The sequence below is a fragment of the Panthera pardus genome, unplaced genomic scaffold, assembly GCF_024362965.1.
Source record: "Panthera pardus isolate Hobbes unplaced genomic scaffold, ASM2436296v1 HiC_scaffold_25, whole genome shotgun sequence".
Lineage (NCBI taxonomy): Eukaryota > Metazoa > Chordata > Mammalia > Carnivora > Felidae > Panthera > Panthera pardus.
Genome location: NW_026526821.1, coordinates 67,212,175 through 67,233,033, shown reverse-complemented (window position 1 = coordinate 67,233,033; position 20,859 = coordinate 67,212,175). Strand labels below are relative to the sequence as shown.

At 36.7% G+C, this 20,859-nt stretch overlaps 1 protein-coding gene across 2 annotated transcripts in view; it reads right to left on the bottom strand.

The window, feature by feature from the left end:
• Positions 1 to 20,859, bottom strand: part of PPP1R21 (protein phosphatase 1 regulatory subunit 21) — a 63,272-nt gene that overhangs the window by 17,239 nt on the left and 25,174 nt on the right. The window contains exons 10-16 of one of the 2 annotated variants that reach the window (XM_019416141.2): positions 19,637 to 19,738; positions 19,460 to 19,548; positions 17,039 to 17,175; positions 12,081 to 12,173; positions 7,565 to 7,692; positions 4,841 to 4,993; positions 605 to 697 (exon numbers count right to left, since the gene is read on the bottom strand). In XM_019416141.2, coding sequence (XP_019271686.1) covers positions 605 to 697; positions 4,841 to 4,993; positions 7,565 to 7,692; positions 12,081 to 12,173; positions 17,039 to 17,175; positions 19,460 to 19,548; positions 19,637 to 19,738 — 795 coding nt within the window. The remainder of the gene's footprint in view (positions 1 to 604; positions 698 to 4,840; positions 4,994 to 7,564; positions 7,693 to 12,080; positions 12,174 to 17,038; positions 17,176 to 19,459; positions 19,549 to 19,636; positions 19,739 to 20,859) is intronic. The other variant, XM_019416225.2, reaches the window with a different exon arrangement.

Below are 20,859 nucleotides of genomic sequence, written 5' to 3'. Positions count from 1 at the left end.
CAGTGTCAGTGTGTACCAACTTCCCTCCCACCTCCACCTAGCCCCCAAATTCAATTGACCAACTAACAGAATATTGGAAATTTTTTGTTCTTGATCATTTAAGAAATAAATAACTCATGGAGTCTCAAGCTCCTCCCCCTTTTTTGCCTTATTAGTTCAGACTTTTAAATCTAGTGCCTAGAGAAAGAAAGAATCACCATGGCCAAAGTGTGTTGATATTACCTGAGTGGCAATTATAACACCAACTGAATCAAGATGACTTATTTAGAGTATCAACAGGGGCGCCTGGGTGGCTCAGTGCTGACAGCTCAGAGCCTGAAGTCTGCTTCGGATTCTGTGTCTCCCTCTCTCTCCGCCCCTCCCCTGCTCCTGCTCTGTCTCTCTCTGTCTCAAAAATAAATAAAAACATTAAAAAAAATAAAATAAAAATAGAGTATCAACAAATGTTCTTCAATGAATTATGCTTATGGTGCGTTTTAGCACATGTTAAACAATTAATTTTACATGTTCACTTATAAAGTCTTTTATATTGTTCTGTGTTAAAAGCCTTCTCCAGGGGATTTAACATTTATGCTCCTTTAACAAGTAGCATGAGGCACCATACCTGTTGTGCAAGGCCTTCTCGACTTTCAGTAGAGCTGAGAAGGACCCGGCGGTTTGCCAGAGCTTCTTCGTAAGGCACAGACTCCAAGAGGGGCTATGGAAAAGGCAGCAGAAGAATTAAAGGAAAAGATCATATCATTCCCGAATCCTATGTACACAGAAAGAATGTTAAACGGGGTTCAACAATAAATTCAGACATATGCCAACATTCACTATTTCCTTTTAACGATGTCACAGGGACCTTTTTTAAAGAAAAATAATAAAGAGGGACTTGTCATTCCAGTTATAATCTACACTAACTAAAAGCATATGTACCTGTACCAAATACCATATGATTTCACTTCTATGTGAAATCTACAAAACAAAACAAATTAAAGAAAAAACAAAAAAACAAAAAAACAGAAACAGACTCAGATACAGAGATCAATCAGGTGGTTGCCAGATTGGGGGGGGGGGGGGGTGAGAGCATGGGCAAAATAGAGAAAGGGGATTAAAAGATACAAACTTCCAGTTATAAAATAAATAAGATACAGGACAGTATGCACAGCATAGGAATATAAATAGTAAGTAACAACTTTGTATGGTGACAGATGGTAGCTACACTTATCTTGGTGATCACTCTGTAATGTATATAAGTGTTGAATCACTATGTTGTACACCTGTAACTAATATAATATTGTATGTCAATGACATCTCAATTTTTTTTTTTTTAAAGCAGATTGTCAGAGAGGCAGAAATAAAGATCACTAAGGGGCATTGTCTTGACTGTGCTTTTAAGGGTGTAAACATGTCAAAACCTATCAAATTGTATACTTGAAATATATGCAGTTTTTTTATGTCAATTAAACCCCCCAATAAAACTTTCCAAAACAAACACATGAATAGACAGATAAAGGAAGAGGACAGAATATCTAGAAACAGACACAAGCATACACAAAAACATATTATGTGATAAATGCTGGGTTTGTTTGTTTTTTTTTTAAGTCAATAGAGAAAGGACAGACTGGATAAAAGCCACAAGGATAACCAGGTAATAATCTAGAAAAATAACTATTTAGATCCCTTTTTCATACCTCTATCAGAATGACTCCAAGATGGATTAAAGAATTCAATCTAAAAATTTAGACCATGAAAGTAATGGAAGAAAATGTAGGTGATCATTTCTGTAATCTTGAAAAGTACCCCTGGCCAAGAATCACCACCATAAAGAAAAAGATTGGTTTAAAGATATAAAAATTAAAACTTCTATTTTGAAAAAATACTACAGCAAACTGGAGAAAAAATACTTCTAACACAGGCACAGGATTAAAGTTCTTACTATATAGGGAGCTCTTTCAACCCTAATTAGGAACATTTATCTAAAAATAGATCAACGATGAACAGAGAATTGACAGAATAAATACAAACAATAACTTTATGAAAAGACATACCACTTCAATAAGCAAAGGAATGCAAATTAAAATAATAAGAAGCTTCTTGTCTAATTAATATTAAATTTATGGGTTAAATTTATACTTCTGGTAAACTATAAATAGACAATCTTCCTGAAGTGTAGTCTGGAAAAATGTGTCAAAATTTCAAAGATTCACAGACTTTGAACCAGCAATTCCATTTTGGGAAATTAATCTTAAAAACATAATTAAAATAATTACACAAAGAGAGATTGGTAGCCTTATACAATGCTAGAAACATAAAACAGTACAGCTACTCTTAAGGACAATTTGCAACACATATTAAAATGCAAAATGTGCAAGCCACATGATTCAGAACATTCCGCTACTCAATATTCCACACATGTGCCCAAGGAGGCATTTACAAAGCTATCACTTACAGTATTATTGTAACAGTAAAAAACTGGAATGAATCTAAATGCCCACCAATAAGGAATATCTAAATGAGCCACAAAACATACATATTGTAAGATTCTATGCTGTATTTAAAAGGAATATAGTAGCCACCATATGTAATGATACAGACAGGTCTCTAAAACATTTTATTTGTTTTTAATTTTTCTTTGTTTCTTCATTTTTTTAAAGTATAGTTGATGCAGGCGCCTGGGTGGCTCAGTCGGTTAAGCATCCGACTTCGGCTCAGGTCATGATCTCACAGTTTTGAGTTCGAGCCCTGCATCGGGCTCTGTGCTGACAGCTCAGAGCCTGGAGCCTACTTCTGATTCTGGGTCTCCCTCTCCCTCTGCGCCTCCCCCCACTTGCTTGTGCACGCTCTCTCTTTCTCAAAAATAAATAAAACATTAAAAAATATTTTTTTAAATACATAGTTGAAGATCAATGTTAGTTTCAGATGTACAATATGGTGATTCGACAATTCTATACACCTAACAAAACATTTTTTTAATTAATTAATTTTTTAAAATAATCTGTATACACAATATGGGGCTCAGACTCATGACCCTGAGATCAAGAGTCTCCCACGCTTCAAACTGAGCCAGTCAGGCACATCTAAGACACTTTAAATGAAAAAAATCAAGGCACCTGGGTGGCTCAGTTGGTTAAGTGTCCAACTCTTGCTTTCAACTCAGGTCATGGATCTCACGGTTCAGTTTGTGAGAGTGAGCCCCACAATGGGCTCTGCTCTAACAGCACATAGCCTGCTTGGGATTCTCTCTCTCCCTCTCTCTCTCTCTCTCTCTGTCCCTCCCCCACTCACACTCTTTCTCAAAATAAATAAAACATTTAAAATAAATAAATAAAACTTAAAAAGTTAAAAAAAAAGAAAAAAATCAAGTTGCACAATGAAACAAGCATTTCAGTTGAAAAAAGAAAGAAAATTCTATACATTGTATATTGTCTATAAGTTTATACAGATGCATAAATGCTCCAAGATTCTGGAAGGTTATACACCAAACTGATAGCTATAGTGACCTCTGGAGAGAGAGTGGAATTAGGGACTATACATGTAATGTTCTAATGTAATATAAGAACATGTTTAGGCATTATTTGTACCTAAAAGTAAAAAAAAAATAAGGAGGAAAAAGGTAAAAAATGCACAAAGTTAGAGTTGCATGTGCAAGAATATCTACTGTTTCTCCGCATATAACAGTGAAAAATAGGAAACAACCTAAATATCCATGAGCAATGGATTAGTTAATTAAATTATCACACACAGAATGAAATACTATAGATTTAATACTATAGAGGTATTAAAATGATAACAATTTATATTTATAGAAAGTATTATTTGATGTATTAAAAATCACAATTTTTATATCCACAAAAATAATATTCTAAAACAGTGTATGTCAATGGACTATCAGCCATCAAAAAGAATGAAATCTTGCCATTCCAACAATGCAGATTGAGCAAGAATGTATTCTGCTAAGCAAAATAAGCCAGTGAGAGAAAGACAAATACCATATGATTTCACTCATATGTGAAATTTAAGAAACAAAACAGATGAACATAGGAGAAGGGGGAAAAAAGAGAGAGAGAGAGAGGGAGGCAAACTATAAGAGACTCTTCAACTACAGAGAGCTGAGAAGTGATGAGGGGAGGTAGGCAGGGGATGGGCTAATTGGGTGATGGGTATTAAGGAGGGCACTTGTGATGAGCACTGGGTGTTAAATTTAAGTGATGAATCACTAAATTCTACACCTGAAACCAATTTTACCATATATCCTAACTAGAATTTAAATAAAAAATTGAAATAAAAAAGTAAAATGAAATAAAAGGGTATGTATCCAGATACACTTTGCTTTTTATAGCACATACATGTATGTGTTTCCTTGTGTGCATGTGTACACACATGCACTAAAGTTTTTTGGGTACAGATATACTCCAACAAAATTAAGGGTAGCTACCTCTGGGGGGTGGGAATTGGTGCGTAATTTTCTTCTTCATGCACTGTTACACCTTCTGATTTCTGCTTGCAATGACCTTGTATTCTTATATTCAGGAAAAAATTATAAATGTATTTCAATTTTTTTCTATTTCTACAAGTTTGAGATTTCTGAAGTTTGATATTTATTGGCTGCCTGGCTGCCTCATTCTAGACACTTGGGGACATGAGTTCAACATGGTCTATGCATAGATCACACATTAATTGAGGTTTGGGTCTCTGTCACCTTCTCCTCCCCAAAGACCTCCCCCAATACTCACCAACCACCTGTGCCCCCAACTGTGTAAAATCTAAACAAAACGAAATGTGGAAAAACTCTTGCCCTTCTCTGGAATGATTCCTGATTTTTCCTCTGAGGTTAATTTAACAGGAGCTCACAAACCTTTCTCAGAGCCTTCATATAGGCGGCAGCTTTTTTCTTGTATTGCAGCATGCACTCAGCTGAAAGAGGACTAATGAAGCCACTCGCTGCCTTAGGCCCGTAGCTCAGAGAAGCAATGAAGTAGTCCACATTGTTGTTGAAGAAAGATGCAATCTAAATCAAGTGTGACAAGAAAATAGATTTTGTTTTCCAATCATGTATCTAAAATATAGACCTAATAGTTTTCGAAGCAAAGTTAAAGGTGCCGGCATGGAAATGAAATTTCAACACCTGCCAAAAGCCCACATTTATTTACTTGGGAAGAATTCCTAGGCCAATGATTTGTAATAGAAAGACAATACCAGTATAAAGATTGAGACCAGACTTCTGACATGTCTTAACCTCGACAATTTCTATTCTTTCTGAAAACCAAGACTGAATTCGGGTTTATTCTGGGGATGATGTTCATGGGCCATTTACCTCATTAATTTCTGCCACTAGTCTCAAAATATGCATGTTTGGATTTATATATTCCATTTGTATTTTAACTTTGAATGTTTCCAATTCCAACATGAGACAGGACACAGCATCTTGAATATGATAACTCTACTTAAATTTAATTCTGTAAACCTCAATTTATGATCTACAAATATAATAAAGACTAAATCTGTGTAAGCAGGCACAAAGACCCATGACTGAGCCATGACTTTGAATTTATAGTGTTGTATGAAATGGTGATATAAATAAAAATGTCTGAGAAGGTTATTAGCCAAAAAAATTAAAGTGCTGCATACATTAAAGAATATCCTATTTTGATAAATAAGAAGTGACTTATGGAACAAAGTATCCTACACCTTGGCAAAAATTGGCCAGAAAGTAAGCAAGCAATCACTAATGGTCTGAAAGTTTTTATTTTTCATTAGTATTTTACTATGTCAAATGAAATTCTACACTAGGTAGTATTCAAGAAAATAAAGGATTCTAAAAGTCTTGAGCTTTATATTCCTTGTAAATGACATGGATAATCATATACCCAGGATTTGCATTTTAGGTCATAGCAATACATGGTGAGGTTTACATTCTTTCCTCTTTCTAGTATTTGTACATTTTCTAAATGTTCTTCAATATGCATATGTTACATTTTCCTACTGGGCTTTTAAAAATTATATACCATAAAATTTAGTTTAATCAAATCACATTAGCTAGATATTAAGCTGCCACCAACTAACATTAGTTCAGATACTTACTTCAGTTAAAAACCATTTTTAGGGGTGCCTGGGTGGCTCAGTTGGTTAAGCGTCTGACTCTTGATTTTGGCTCAGGTCATGATCTCGTGGTTTTTTAATTCATGCCCTGCGTCGGGCTCTACACTGACAGTGCGGGGCCTGCTTGGGATCCTCTATCGCTCTCTCTCCCTCCCCCTCTGTCTCTCTCTTTCCCTCTCTCTCTCTCAGAATAAATAAACTTTAAAAAAAAACTTATAAAAATTGCACAATTTTTCACAATCAGATACCTTCCCTTGAGACATTTTAAGGTTTCAAGTAAAGCAAATCTAAAATTAGCTTATATAAAGGTATTTAATATTTCAGAATTTTCATAAAAGTTAGAAACTGCAGAAACGCCTCTAAAGTGCTAACATTCTCTTCTTCCAGAAGTTTTCTTAATTAAATCAAGGTCAGAATTATCTTCAGAAAGCTTCAGCATGCCTGTAGATGCAAGCAATCAAGAGGGTACAGCTGGGATGGTCTTCTGGCTGAGGAACCCTGGAGGCACAGATCTGTGCGCTGACAGAACCCAAAGATAACACCCTCTAATTATGGCCCCAAGCACTGCAAAGTGTCACAAAGACCAGTCTGAGTCGGGGAAAGATGAGAAAGAGGACACTGAATATGTAATATGATCGGTGATCACTTCTGGTTAACTTAATTACCTGAAAAAAATGTGTTCCTGTTACGGGCAACCTGTCAGAAAAATAATGGTATATAAACACAGGTAGAAATTAACATTTCCTTGAGAAATTAGGTTGCATCCACAGAAATAAATGGGCTAAGATAGTTCTGAATACAGTCCTTTTGGTTACACATATATGGGTAGTTCCCAGAGAAATATGAATCAGTAAAGGTGCTGATGACAGCCACATGAACACATACTGACAATGTGACAGCTGCTGAAGCCAGAATATCCAAGACAGAATTTTTAGAGAAAATGCATTTTGGCCAGTTTATCATAATAATTAAGTGCTTAATGACCCAAATAATTATTATCTAATATTAATGGTTCAATGAAAAGACATATGTTCAAAGTCACCTTAAAAGTTCTTGTTAAGAAACAAAACCACAGAGGTAGCATTAGGACAAGTGTTATCAAAAAACAAAAAACCAGGAAGGAAAAAACCAAAATATTAATGAAGGTTTTATTGGTTCTTTTTTCTTTTTATGTAATTTCCCAATTTCTATACAGCAGACATTTGATATATACAAAGATGTATACTGATCATCAAATATCTCACTAAAAAATAAACTGTGAGTGATCTACTTACTCATCACGAATGCTAAACAGTCACTCTCCTATTGCTTTAAATATTGGGCAGTGAGAAGGAAAAGGGAGACAACTTTATTTTACAAAAAAGTCTGATATTCCAAACTTCTTTTACAGATTAATTTTCCTATGTCATTTAAGGAAGGAAAAGAAAGGAGCTTACTTAAGAATTAAATTTAATGTCAATATAAACCAGAGAAAACTTACCTTTCCTGCTCCATTTGTTAATGCTACTACTGAGGACAGGATACAGTCATTAGTTGTAATGAGCTTCTGTGTTGCTGTTGGAAGTTCATGCTCTATTGTAGCTTTCTGATTGTAATGTTTAGAAATATCTATAAAAGCAATCAAATGAAAACTATTACCATCCATACACAAGTTGCATACAGATAACCAGCCCGTTCACTACTCTCATATCTGCTTTTAGAGATTTACACAGTAAATTTGACCAAAAAATGGTCCCAAATATATCGGGATTGTCCTGAGTATCAATTAGGTCACAAATCCATGTGGAAAGAATAGAGCCAAGTGAGGGTCTCTTAACACCATCCTGATGTCTCTATTATAGTCACCAGCTTACGGGTCTGATTCTCCCTCTTTCGAGTGTTTGCTCTTATTCTAGTGTTGAATAAATGACCCTGACCAGTATTTACCAGTTAAAAACGCTGTTTTAATAGTCTGGCAGGCACAAATGAGAATTCATCTTGTACTTATATAAGCTAACCATGAGGCTGGAAGAGAATGACCAACACGATCTCCTGCAATCCTTACTGGCCTTAGTCAGTCTGCCGGTACACACCCTAACAAACACTGACAAGGATCGTCACAGCCAAACTGGGACTGAATCCTCCAGTGTATGGCTTCACGTGCTACTGCTTCCAGTCCCAGAATATTACAACAAAGGCCTTTGGTTAGAAAAGCACAGGAGAGACTTAAATATAAAAAACATGAGGAGAAATTGCAGTAGGTGAAACCGGCCAAATGACTTAAGGTTGGGGTTTTCTGGGTCTCTGAGAAAGAATGATTTTGTCCTGGAAATAAGGGATAATGGGAGAATCTTAAGACAACACTGATTTATAAGGAAGGGTAATTATATTTTTAAATAATAAAGTGTTTACAATTCATTCTCCTCTGAATTTTTTAGAATACTTCAGGTACAACAGCACTAATTATCCCTACCAACAAAGCTAAAAATAATCACAAAATATGAGAATTAATTTTTATAATGGGTTTGAATGCAGAGAACTGCATTTATTCAGAATCAAGAAGTCTAGTTAATTCTAGATTATGGATAATTAAAAAGAAGTAAGACTAGAAAGAAATGGTTTTTGAGATTTAACCTGATATGATCATGGTATTTTAACACAAAATCACTGTTTTATGAATAGAATTATTTTTACTAAAATTTTTAAACTGGGGAATTGTTTTAGTTATATATTTAATATACATATACGCACATATATGTAAACTTTTAGTTTTAGAGTCACAGAAAAGTTACAGAGACTTTTCTGTATACCTTTTAGCCAGTTTTCCCTGTTGTTAACACCTTACATTACAGTTGCCACAGCAAAAGAATCAACTAATTAGTATATTACTATTATATTTACGTTTTCAAAAATAAATGATTATCCTCTATATATTCATAAGATACCCAAGTGAATAAAAATTCGACTGGGGGCACCTAGGTGGCTTAGTCAGTTGGGCATTAACTTCAGCTCAGGTCATGATCTCACAGTTCATAAGTTCGAGCCCCGCACTGGGCTCTGTACTGAGAGCTTGGAACCTGGAGCCTGCTTCAGATTCTGTGTCTCCCTCTCTCTCTGCCCCTCCCCCCACTTGCTCACATGCACGCGCACTCTCTCTCTCTAAAATAAACATTAAAAAAATTTTTTTGATTTGAACACTGAACACTCTTATATACTGAACTTGCTAGCCCCTAACACAGACATTTTCTCTCTACACACCACAGAAAGGTTTGGTTGCAATTTTGCTAGAAGTACACAAAACTATGATACAACTTGGCTGGCAGTAATCTTAGGTGATCAGCAGGTGACTGAGATACTTAATGAAAGTCATATAATGCTATGAATACTTACATGGCTTCTACTGGACCTGTGCCACTGCAGTTTGACAACAGTAATTCTCCTAATCAAATTGTGTACTCTTTATCAAGTCGAAATATTTCAATTATTTAGGGTGTTCCTTGACATTAAATTTTAAATCCAAAAAGAACAAAGAAATCATGCAACCTAAGCCCAGAGATTTATTTTTCTCTTATGTTTCCTATGAGTCTACCTGCTTTAGACCTGAGACTAAAAATCAACAATTCTCAGGGAGCCTAGGTAGCTCAATCAGTTAAGCATCCAACTCTTGATTTCAGCTCAGGTCATGATCTCACAATTCATGAGTTCAAGCCCCACATCAGGCTCTGAGCTAATAGTGCAAAGCCTGCTTGAGATTCTCTCTACCCTCCCTCCCCTTTTGTGCTCACGCTCTCTCTCTCAAAAAAAAAAATAAACTTTAAAAAAATAACAATTCTCCCTCAGAATTCACTTGTTAAAAGATTAATTCACTCCTATTTTAAATCCATGTAGGACAGACATTTTAATATATCTCTAGCTCTCTTTTTACAATGACACCTGCCTGCCTTCTAACTTAGATCAAGCAATTATTCAGGGCAAAGCAGGAAGGGAAGAGGCTTGAAATGAGAGTTCTCTGAAACATAAAGCTTCTTCTGTTAATGCCAGTTGATATTCACTCTGAGTTTCCATGAGAGATACCCACCAGTCTTACAAGTTAAGTAAAAAGACAGATTTAAACTGTAAACCTAGTAACAGGACCCCATAATCTTGCCAACCACCCTTCATGTTTCCCAATATTCTCTCTTTACGTTATGTTTTCAAGGACAGAAACAAGTGGAGGAACTAAGGGGGTTTGGGGGGGCGGGGGGGGGGTGCCTCTGATCCTCCCATAAGTTCCATTAGCTCGGGTCCCAAATAACAAACAGTAACATTCTTAGATTTGGACCACTTGGTGTCTTAATCTTATGTAATGTTTGAATAAAAGCATCTGAATAGGGGTGTCTGGCTGGCTCAGTTGATGGAGCATGTGAATCTTGATCTCGGGGTTGTAGGTTGGATCCCCATGCTGGGTCCAGAGATTACTTAAAAAAAAAAAATCTTAAAAAAAGAAAGCATCTGTATAAAACTCTGCATATTATAGATTAATTAAAATAGAAATATAAATAAAATCGAGATTTTTTTTTTAATGTAAAGGAAGCTTTAAGACCCCTCTTATTGGATAGCTACCCTCCACTGCTCTCACCCATTCTTTATAGGAATGCTGGAGAAACTGCTAGCAAGAGCAAATAATAATATCAGCATAGCAAAATTTAGAAACTAAAACCAAAAACTGTAGCAACAGCTACCTATGGTTTCAATGGCCTAGCTCTGGGTTAATTAAAGTCCTGGAAGAGAGGACCATAGCTAGGTTTTAACTTCCCAAACCAAAAGCTGCACAGGAAAAAGGCACCATGCCCTTAGGTCCTCTACACAGCAGACTAGTTCTGCTGGGTTTGGGCTGACTCTTGTCATCTGCCACCAAGACTGTCTATTCAAGCTGTGATTCCTACAGCCACGGATAGCCCTAGAAGTACAGTGATTTTTTTAAATTCCTTATAATTGGAGACAAGCCACAGAAAGGTATATTCTCCATACTGAAAGGTAAGACAGTGCTAGCTAATACTGCTGACACTAAGACTGAATGATTCCCAGTGCTGGAGGTTACATGCCAACCTACTAGAGGGCCTGAATACACCCATCTTGTACATGCTTTCCAACAGTCTTAAGGTTTTAAAATTATTTTCTGTGAAACTAGTAATTGGTCCCTAATTGTTACCTAAGTACCACAATGAATAATCTAGGCTATTATTAATCTGGGCTATTTCCAATAATTGCTTCTGCCCTTTCCTCCTTCTCCTACCCCAACTCTCTTCAAAAGGAAAAGAAGAAAAAAACCTACAAGCCATGCAGACCCACAGACTGAAAAGTCGACTCAGGATCACAGTTAGCTAAGAAGCATATGAAACGTCCTTCAGCCGACTATATTCTTTGTACATAGCAATTAAAAACTAATCAAAGCTTAAAACCAGACCTCCACTCCTTAAGTCTCCCCTGAACAAAACAGGCCTTAAAATGGGTACTTTATTTCATTTTATTTTTTTGAGAGAGAAAGAGTGGGTGCAAGTGAGTGACGGGCAGAGACAGAGAGGGAGAGAGAGAGGAGGGAATTAAAATGGGCACTTTAAACTTAAAAATGCACAGGATGGTGGAAAGTGGGTACATTCTTTCTTGGGACTTTAAACCCTGGATTCCTCAACTCCTTCATGCTTGGGCTCTAACAAGTGCAAAGTATTTTGCTAAATGCCTCTGAATAGCATGTCTGGCTTGATAAAATTCACACACCTGCCTTAAATCAGTGCAATGTATTTTTGGCCAAAGTATTGTGCACAAGGGTTTCTCTTCAGCACTGTGTTTACCTTCTGAAATGAAGCAGATGGAAAAAACAGAAGGCAGTGAGCTGCGCACTTCAACATAAGCCAAATGCTACTAAGCCTTTTTCTGGGGTCTATTAGCCTTGGTGATATTGGTTTAATCTCATTTGGGCAGATCTGAGAAAATGAGATGAAGGTTTTCAGCTTATTTATGTTCTTTCCAAACCTCACCTTTCATGACATCATGAAATCCATGCAGAGCAGCACCAACATTTGTTAAGACAGAACTATAGTTCGTCCGAAGGAGTCCATCTGGCTCTGTACCTAGGAAACCAAAATCACAAGCCTAAGCATTTTCCCAGAAGACTTCGCCTAAAAACCTGAGAGCTCACCTGCTTCCTCTACTCTTGGGAAGAGAGAAAATAAACATGGCTTGTGATATGTTGGAAATAATGGCTCCTGAAGTCTTTGCAAACACATTCAGATAGAAGAATGATAGATATACATCCAACTCATTTGCATTACCCACATCCACAAATATTTTTAGTGGTTAAGAACCAAAATTACATTAAGTAGGATTACATATTTTATGATTCTTCTTAAAATAAAAGTTGAATTTTCACCTTGTAACTTCAGGACATATTTCTCAATTTCTCCTTTCCCTATACATGATTATTAGTTGAACATCACTAAAAACATCATTATTCAAATATCAGAGCTCCACTTCTGGCATGACAGCATTAGCAGTTCCACAGGCCCTCTGAGCTCACAGCATGGAGCCTGCTTGGGATTCTCCCTACCTCTCTCTATGCCCCTTCCGTGCGCACAGGTGCAGATGCTCTCATGCGTGTGCGCGCGCTCTCTCTCTCTCTCTCTCTCTCTCTCTCTCTCACACACACACACACACACACACACACACACACACACACACAAAATAAACTTAAAAGAAAAAAAAAGCCCAAATTTAACTGGATCATCTGTGAAGCAATTTATGCCCCAAAGGCATTGTTGAAAACAAGACAGCAGCCAGTCAGCAATCAGTGGAGTTTAATCTCCACGTGATTAAGAAACAAAACAGGAGGGGTGCCTGGGTGGCTCAGTGGGCTAACCATCAGACTCCTGATATGGGCTCAGTTCATGATCTCATGGTCCCTGTGCTGGAACCCCACATCGCACTCCATGCCAATAGTGCACAGTCTGCTTAGGATTCTCTCTCTCACCTTCTCTCCGCTCCTCCCCCACTAGTGCTCGCGCTCTCTCTCTCTCTCTCTCTCTCTCTCAAAATAAACTTTTAAAAAAAGAAGGAACAGGGGCGCCTGGGTGGCTCAGTCGGTTGGGCATCCGGCTTTGGCTCAGGTCATGATCTCACAGTTTGTGAGCTCGAGCCCCACGTTGGGCTCTGTGTGGACAGCTCAGAGCTTGGAGCCTGATTATGATTCTGCACCTTCCTCTCTCTCTGCTCCTCCTCCTCTCTCTCTCTCTCCAAATTAAACATTAAAGAAACATTAAAAAAAAAAAAAAAAAAAAAAAGAAGGAACAAAACTGGGAAAGGGCCCTGACAAAACCACTGTTACCCAGGGCGACTGTGGGCCTGCCCATGGCTAAACCCCCTGAGAAACAACATCAGGGTGATTACTCTGAAAAACTACAAAATAAAATTAAAGAAGGTCTGTCTAGATGCAAAAATACAGCATGTTCATGAACCAGAAAACTTAACATTATTAAGATGGCAATACTCCCTGTGTGAGTTTCCTAGGGCTGCCGTGACAAAGTGCTACAAAGGGAGTGGTTTAAAAACCACAGAAAACAGCTCTCTTACAGTTCTGGAAGCCAGAAGTCTGAAATCAAAGCTGTGCTAACAGGGCCACACTTCCTCTGAAGGCTCCAGAGAATAGTTCCTTGCCTCTCCCAGCTTCTGTTGGCCCACATGTTCCTTGACTTATGGCAGGATTAACTCCAATCCCTGCCTTGGTCTTCATATGGCCTCCCTGAGTCTCTCCTGTGTCTCTATATGTCTCCAAATCTCTCCTTATAAGGATGGTAGTCATTGGACTGACAGGGCTCTCCCTAAACTAGTAAGACCTCATCTTACCTTGATTACATCTGCAGAGATCCTATTTCCAAATAAAGTTGTATACACAGATACCAGAGTAGAATTTCACGTATTTTGGGGAGACAAACTCCCCAGACTGATCTACAGATTCAGTGCAATCCCTGTCAGAATCCCAGCTGACTTCTTTGTAGAAACTGACAAGCTGATTCTAAAATTTACATGAAATTACAAGGGAACAAGAATAGTCAAACAGATGTCCCTGGGTGGCTCAGTCGTTCCTCCAGCTCTTTGGTTTCAGCTCAGGTCATGATCCTATGGTTTGTGGGTTCAAAACCTGTGTTGGGCTCCATGTTGACAGTGCAGAGCCTGCTTGGGATTCTCTCCCTCTCTCTCCCTCTGCTCCTCCTTCACTCTCACTCACATTCTCTCTTTCTCTCTCCCTCCCCTCCCTCTCTCTCAAAATAAATCAATAAACATAAAAAAAAAAAGAATACTCAAATAATCTTGACAAAGAACAAACTAGGAGGACTCTCACTTCCTGATCTCAAAACCTACCCAAAAGCAAGAGTCATCAAGACAGTATAGTATTGGCATAGGACTGACACATATATAGATTAATGGAATAAACCTGAGAGTCTAGAATTAAATCCATAAACCTATGATCAACTGATTCTTAACAAGTGTGCCAAGGTCATTCAATAAGGAAAAAAGTCTTTTCAATAAATGGCACTGAGACAACTAGATATACACCTCACACCAGATAAAAAAGTTAACTCAAAATAGATCAAGGACCTAAACATGAAAGCTAAAACTATAAAATTCTTAGAAGAAAACATAGGGGTAAGTCTTTATGACCTCATATTTGACCACGGATTCTTAGACACCAAAAGCACAAACAATAAAATAAAAATAAATTGATTTCATGTAAATTAAAAAACTTTTGTGCTTCAATGGACACCATCAAAAAGTGAAAAGATAACCCACAAAATGGAAGAAAATATTGCCAATCATATATCCAAAAAGGGATTTGTATCTAGAGTATATAAAGTACACTCACAGGGGTACCTGGGTGGCTCCGTCAATTACGCATCTGACTTTGCCTCAGGTCATGATCTCTTGGCTTATGGGTTTGAGCCCCACGTCGGACTCTAAGCTGACAGCTCAGCCTGGAGCTTGCTTCAGATTCTATGTCTCCCTCTCTCTCTGCCCCTCCCATATTCATGTTCTGTCTCTCTTTCAAAAATTAATGAACATTGAAAAAAAAATTTTAAAAACAGGACTCCTGGGTGGCTCAGTCAGTTAAGCGTCCAACTTCAGCTCAGATCATGATCTCACAGTTCATGAGTTCAAGCCCCGTGCTGACAGTTTAGAGCCTGGAGCCTGCTTCAGATTCTGTGTCTTCTTCTCTGCCTCTCCCCAGCTCATGCTTGCTCTCTCTCTAGCTCTCTCTCTCAAAAAAAAAATAATTAAAAAAAAATTTTTTATAAAAAAAATAAAAATAAAATAACACTTACAACTCAATAATAAAAAGACAACCTAATTGAAAAATGGAGAAAAGATCTGAATAAATCTATTTCCAAAGAAGACACACAAATGGCCAATAAGGACATGAAAAGATGCTTGACCTCATTAGACATCAGGGAAATACAAATCAAAAGAGCAATGAGACACCACCTCAGAAAGTTGAATAATAACACTAGGATGGCTAAAATCAAAAAGCCAGATAATAACAAGTATTGGTGAGGATGTGGAGAAATCAGAACCCTGCTGGTGGGAAGCCACCTTGCAAAACAGTGTGGCAGTTCTTCCAACAGTTAAGTATAGTTGTTACCATATGACCCAGCAATTCCACTCCTAGGTATACACCCAACAGAAATGAAAGCTAGTCCACTCAAACACTGTTCACAAATATCTATAGCATCACTATTCATAACAGCCAAAAGGTGGAAAACAATAGAAAGCATCAACTGATAGGTAAATAAAATGTGGTATATCTCTACAATGGGAGGGTACTCTGTAATAAAAAGGAATGGATTATTGATACATGCTTCCTGTTGGGTGAATCTTGAGAACATTATGCTGAGTGAAAAAAAAGCAGTCACAAAAAACCATGTTACATGATTCTGTTTATACAAAGTGTTCAGAATAGGCAAACTTATGAGCAGAAAGTACGTTAGTAGTTGCTTAAAGCCAAGGAGGGGTGGAACAGGGGAAAAAGAAGGTGATAGCTAAAGTATACAGAGTTTCTGCTTCAAGTGATGAAAATATTTTAAAATTAACTTTGATATATGATGGTGCATATATTTGTGAATATACTAAAAACCACTGAATGTTATACTTTAAATGGGTAAACTGTATAGTATGTAAATTATATCACATTAAAGCTGTTACAAAAAAAAAAAAAATCACAGTTCCAGAAAAATCATGTCATTCTTAAAACATCGCTTAAACTGAGATCCATTCAATTACCTGAAAATATTCTCCTCAAATTAGACGAAAGGGAAACAAATGATATTTTTACTTCTAAACCTCCCCCCCCTCCTATTCTACTTGTTGGGAAGTTGCTACAAATTCTTATGCTTTGCCCCTCTGCATTTAAAAAAGAGGATTGTGAGGGGTGCCTGGGTGGCTCAGGCAGTTGGGTGTCCGACTTCGGCTCAGGTCATGATCTCATGGTTCATGGGTTTGAGCCCCGCATCAGGCTCTGTACTGACAGCTCAGAGTCTGGAGCCTGTTTTGGATTCTGTGTCTCCCTCTCTCTCTGTCCCTCCCCTGCCCGTGCTCTCTCTCAGTCTCTCAAAAATAAATAAACATTAAAAAAAAATTTTTTTTTTTAAAAAGAAGATGGTGAGAAAGGAAATTAATATTTAATGCATGTCTTCAATGCCTGATTCTGTACATTCTTAATTTAACTTAAAAATCATTTTACCTCCATTTTTAAATGGGAAGACAGGTACAGAGAGATAAAGCAAGTTGCCTAAGACCATAAACGTGTAAGGGGCTGGGGGACTTGAGTTCAAGTTTTTCTGACTCTAGATCCTGCATTCTTCCTGCTCAAACAAACTAAACATCTCCTTCTCCAGCTTCTTGTACTCTCAGTTCTTCAGGTTGAACCATGAGCAACAAACAAACATACTTGGCAAAGCGAGAAGACCGACGTAAGTCTGCAGCTTCTCAAACACAGCTGTCATTTTTCTCATGTCCTGAGACAGCTCTAGATTCCTGGCTCTCAACGCAGATGTGCAAAGAGAAGATTCACATTCTTCTTCTAAACTAGGAATGAGCAGATTTTTCAAAAGTGAGCATCCTAACGATTTTCAAATAGCTACAATAAATCCTCTCAATTCTCAAACAACTAGATCCAAAGAGAAAACTTTACAAAAAAGAAAAAAAAATTATCTCATTTGTAAGTTTCCATTTTTTAAACCATAATACACATACCTGTTGGCTGCAAATGTCAAAGGAGTAACAGAGGACTAAGTGGGAAATAAAAAAAAAAAGAAAGGCAGGTGTCCATTGTCTTTCCATTCTGAGAACAGCACAAAATTATTTCTCTTAAAAATATTTTGAGGAAAAAAATATTTTGAGGAGGGGTGCCTGGCTGGCTCAGGTGATAGAGCATGCGATTCTTGATCTTGGGGTCATGAGTTCAAGCCCCACACCGGGCACAGAGCTGAAAGGAAAAGGAAAAGGAAAAGGAAAAGGAAAAGGAAAAGGAAAAGGAAAAGGAAGGGAAAGGAAGGAAAAAGAAAAGAGAAGAAAAGAAAGAAAAGAAAAGAGAAGAAAAAGAATACAAAAATATTTTGAGGAGAAAAATATCTCATAGACTGACTTCCTAAAGAGAACTGAACAGGAACCAGCAGACAGAGTCAATCATTAAGAAACCTTTATAGTATATGTATTTGTAAGGTTAAAAAAACAGGTGGATTCTTAACAGTATTTATTAAAAATGTGCAGGTAATCCCTCCCCTGTTCGTGCTCTGTCTCTCAAAAATAAATAAACATTAAAAAAATTTTAAAAATAAAATGTGCAGGTAATCAAGCAAAATGCTTTTTATATAAAGCTAGAAGAGTTATTATCACAGGAAAAATAATCATATCTCCCTCCTAGACCTTGCCATGTCTCTTTTTCTACTTTATAGCAGACAGCTTCATTTAATACTAAGCCCGTTTACAACTAAAAAACATGCCATTTTGTCAATTAAAGTGGTTTTGAAACCAATGATGAAAAGTTGCCTAAAAACATAAATATATGATGGGGTAGGGAACAACATTCCAAAAATAGGAATCTAAGGTCAAGAAAGGTCTTATCCAATGTTTCTAAAAACTCAATAGTGAAAAAATTAATTAAGGTAAAATAAAAATGCCTAAGTGTTTCAAGTAGTAAATACCACTTTTGCAGTGGTTCTCAGATTCCTCTTAAACATAAGCCAGATCAATAAGGTATATTCAATTTAGTGTTAAACTTCTAGAATCAATTTTCAAAAAACTTTAACTATACTGAACCATAAGATGTAAGAATCTGAATGAAACTGTAATTCATAATTATTCAAGTCCTAACTCCTTGATTCCTAAAATTCTATCATACCAACAAATCATAAAATTTGGTTACTGAAATAACTTTTAATTAAGAATTAAATAACATTTAATTAGGAAATAAAATGGCTTTTAACACATATTAAATGTTCCAAATAATGAAAGTATACATTTTTAAAAAGGTAAAACCTACTACTTTAGTTTTATAAGGATTTATGAACCATATTTGTATATTTTCAAAATCTCTAAGTGAGTTACTTACATATGAGTTATCTACATATTTTCTAAAGTTTATTCTACAATATATTATAACACATCTATGTTCTTGTTTCTTTTGTGTTCCAGTTGTATTCTTTTTTTTTTTAAGGCTAAATCTTAGGATGAAAAGATTTAGATGGAGGTCTTGGTAGTTTTAGACCAAAAATATCAAAATGTACAAGCAATATCAAATTTCCAGTTACGGAGATTATTTTCGCTTTCCCTTCCAGAAATACTTAACAAAGAATACTTAAGGTTACAAAATGACATCTTCTACGAGGGGTGGAGCACATACACAAAGTTTTTAGTTTGTAACTTATAAACATCACCAATAATAAAAACAAGAAAATACCACTTTGAAGAAACCTAATGATTACAGATCCAATCGTAGAAGCTAACTATTATAACCCCCATCTAAATGGGGGTTTTGTTTACAGCAAAAAGATAAAACTGAAATTATTTCAATAAATGTGTGATTCACAATCACTGAAAACATGGATTCATACTGTTATGTGGTTATAGCAGTAACCACAGTACAGAACTACTCAAAAAACCCTAACAGATGCACAACAATCAAATTTTCTTAAATATAAGTTTATGCTGCTCAAGCCATATTTTCCTTTTTCGTAAAAGTCCAAATTGGCTATGGTGCAGAAAGATCAGGCAGATCACAAGAGATACCTGTCTCTATTTTATTAATTCCAGCACAGGTCAGGTGACACCCCACAATTCCCCAAATTCCTTGCCCTCAAGGATTAAGTACCTTTTTAACTGATAAGGAAGAATCTTCCTAAGAAAACATATGTAAGAGGTTAAGTGCTCTGAAAAAGTTTTCAATTTCACAGTAGTCTCCTGGAAGAGAAAAATAATATCATGGTTAATAGTGTTATTTGACAAAGAGAGCCTCCACTTCCAGAAGTGAAACACAGAAGAAAATTACCAGGACAGTCACAGTATCCTCAGTAATACTTTCAAATAAATGAAGCATTCCTTCCTCAAGAGGGCGGACGTAGGACGCATTTTCATGAAGGTACTGTGAGAACTAAATACAGAAGGGAAAGAATGGGGAGTTACATCACTGGAAAATAACAAATACCAACAGATTTGTAAATGGACTCAACTGAGTTGCAATAAACTTTTTTGGGAAATTTTTCTGGGAAATTTGGCTTTTACAAAACAGATATACTCCCCTCTAATAGTTCGAAATACAATCCCCAAGTCCCCATCTCATTCCAAAAGGAGGAACTTGAAAGGGGGCTTGGGGGACATAATTAACAACCAGGCATGGGTGGAAATGGGGAGGGGACACTGCATCACAACCAGCACCAACAGGCCTTCCCCAAACACCTGCTTCTCTACAGGGGTCTCCGTTAAAAAAAAGAAAAGAAAATCAAAACTGTATGAAAGGTTTTTAGGTTATGTATCTCATTCTTTAAAAAAAATTTTAATGTTTATTTATTTTGAGAGAGAGAGAGAGCACGTACAAGGGAGGTGCAGAGAGAGAGAGGGAGACACAGAATTCGAAGCAGGCTCCAGGCTCTGAGCTGTCAGCACAGAGCCCAATGTGGGGCTCTAACTCACAAGCAGTGAGATCATGACCTGAGCCAAAGTCAGACGCTTAACCAACTGAGCCACCTAGGTGCCCCTGTACCTTTTTTAAAAAACAAGTCTATTAAGGACAGATTTTTATTTGTACTGTGGACAATGTTCAGAGTTAACAAAGTCCAGAAATACAATTCTCACCAACATGAGGATATAAAAACTTTCATTACCATCACTGATGTTTAGTGTTTAAGAACAATTCAGTATGAAGAATCAATTCAGAAAAACATCCTACAGGCATTTAGACAACTTAAAAGCAAAAAGGTTAATTTTCACCTACAAAATATCTCAATTACTGTATAATGAATATTGTATAATGGTTCAAATGTTGATTTCTAAGTATAGAAATGTAAGATCTCACTATGCAGAAATGTGATTCAACTGGCCACACCTCAAACTATAGATACATGGCTCTGGACATCTCAGTCTTTCTGGACTTCAATCTTTAGACCTGTGAAGTTGAACATTAGGCTTACACACCTAAATGTCTACTTTATGATTCTATGAACAAGTCTAAACACTCTGGTCATCTTTTAACAAGTGGTTTCTGAATCCCCTTCA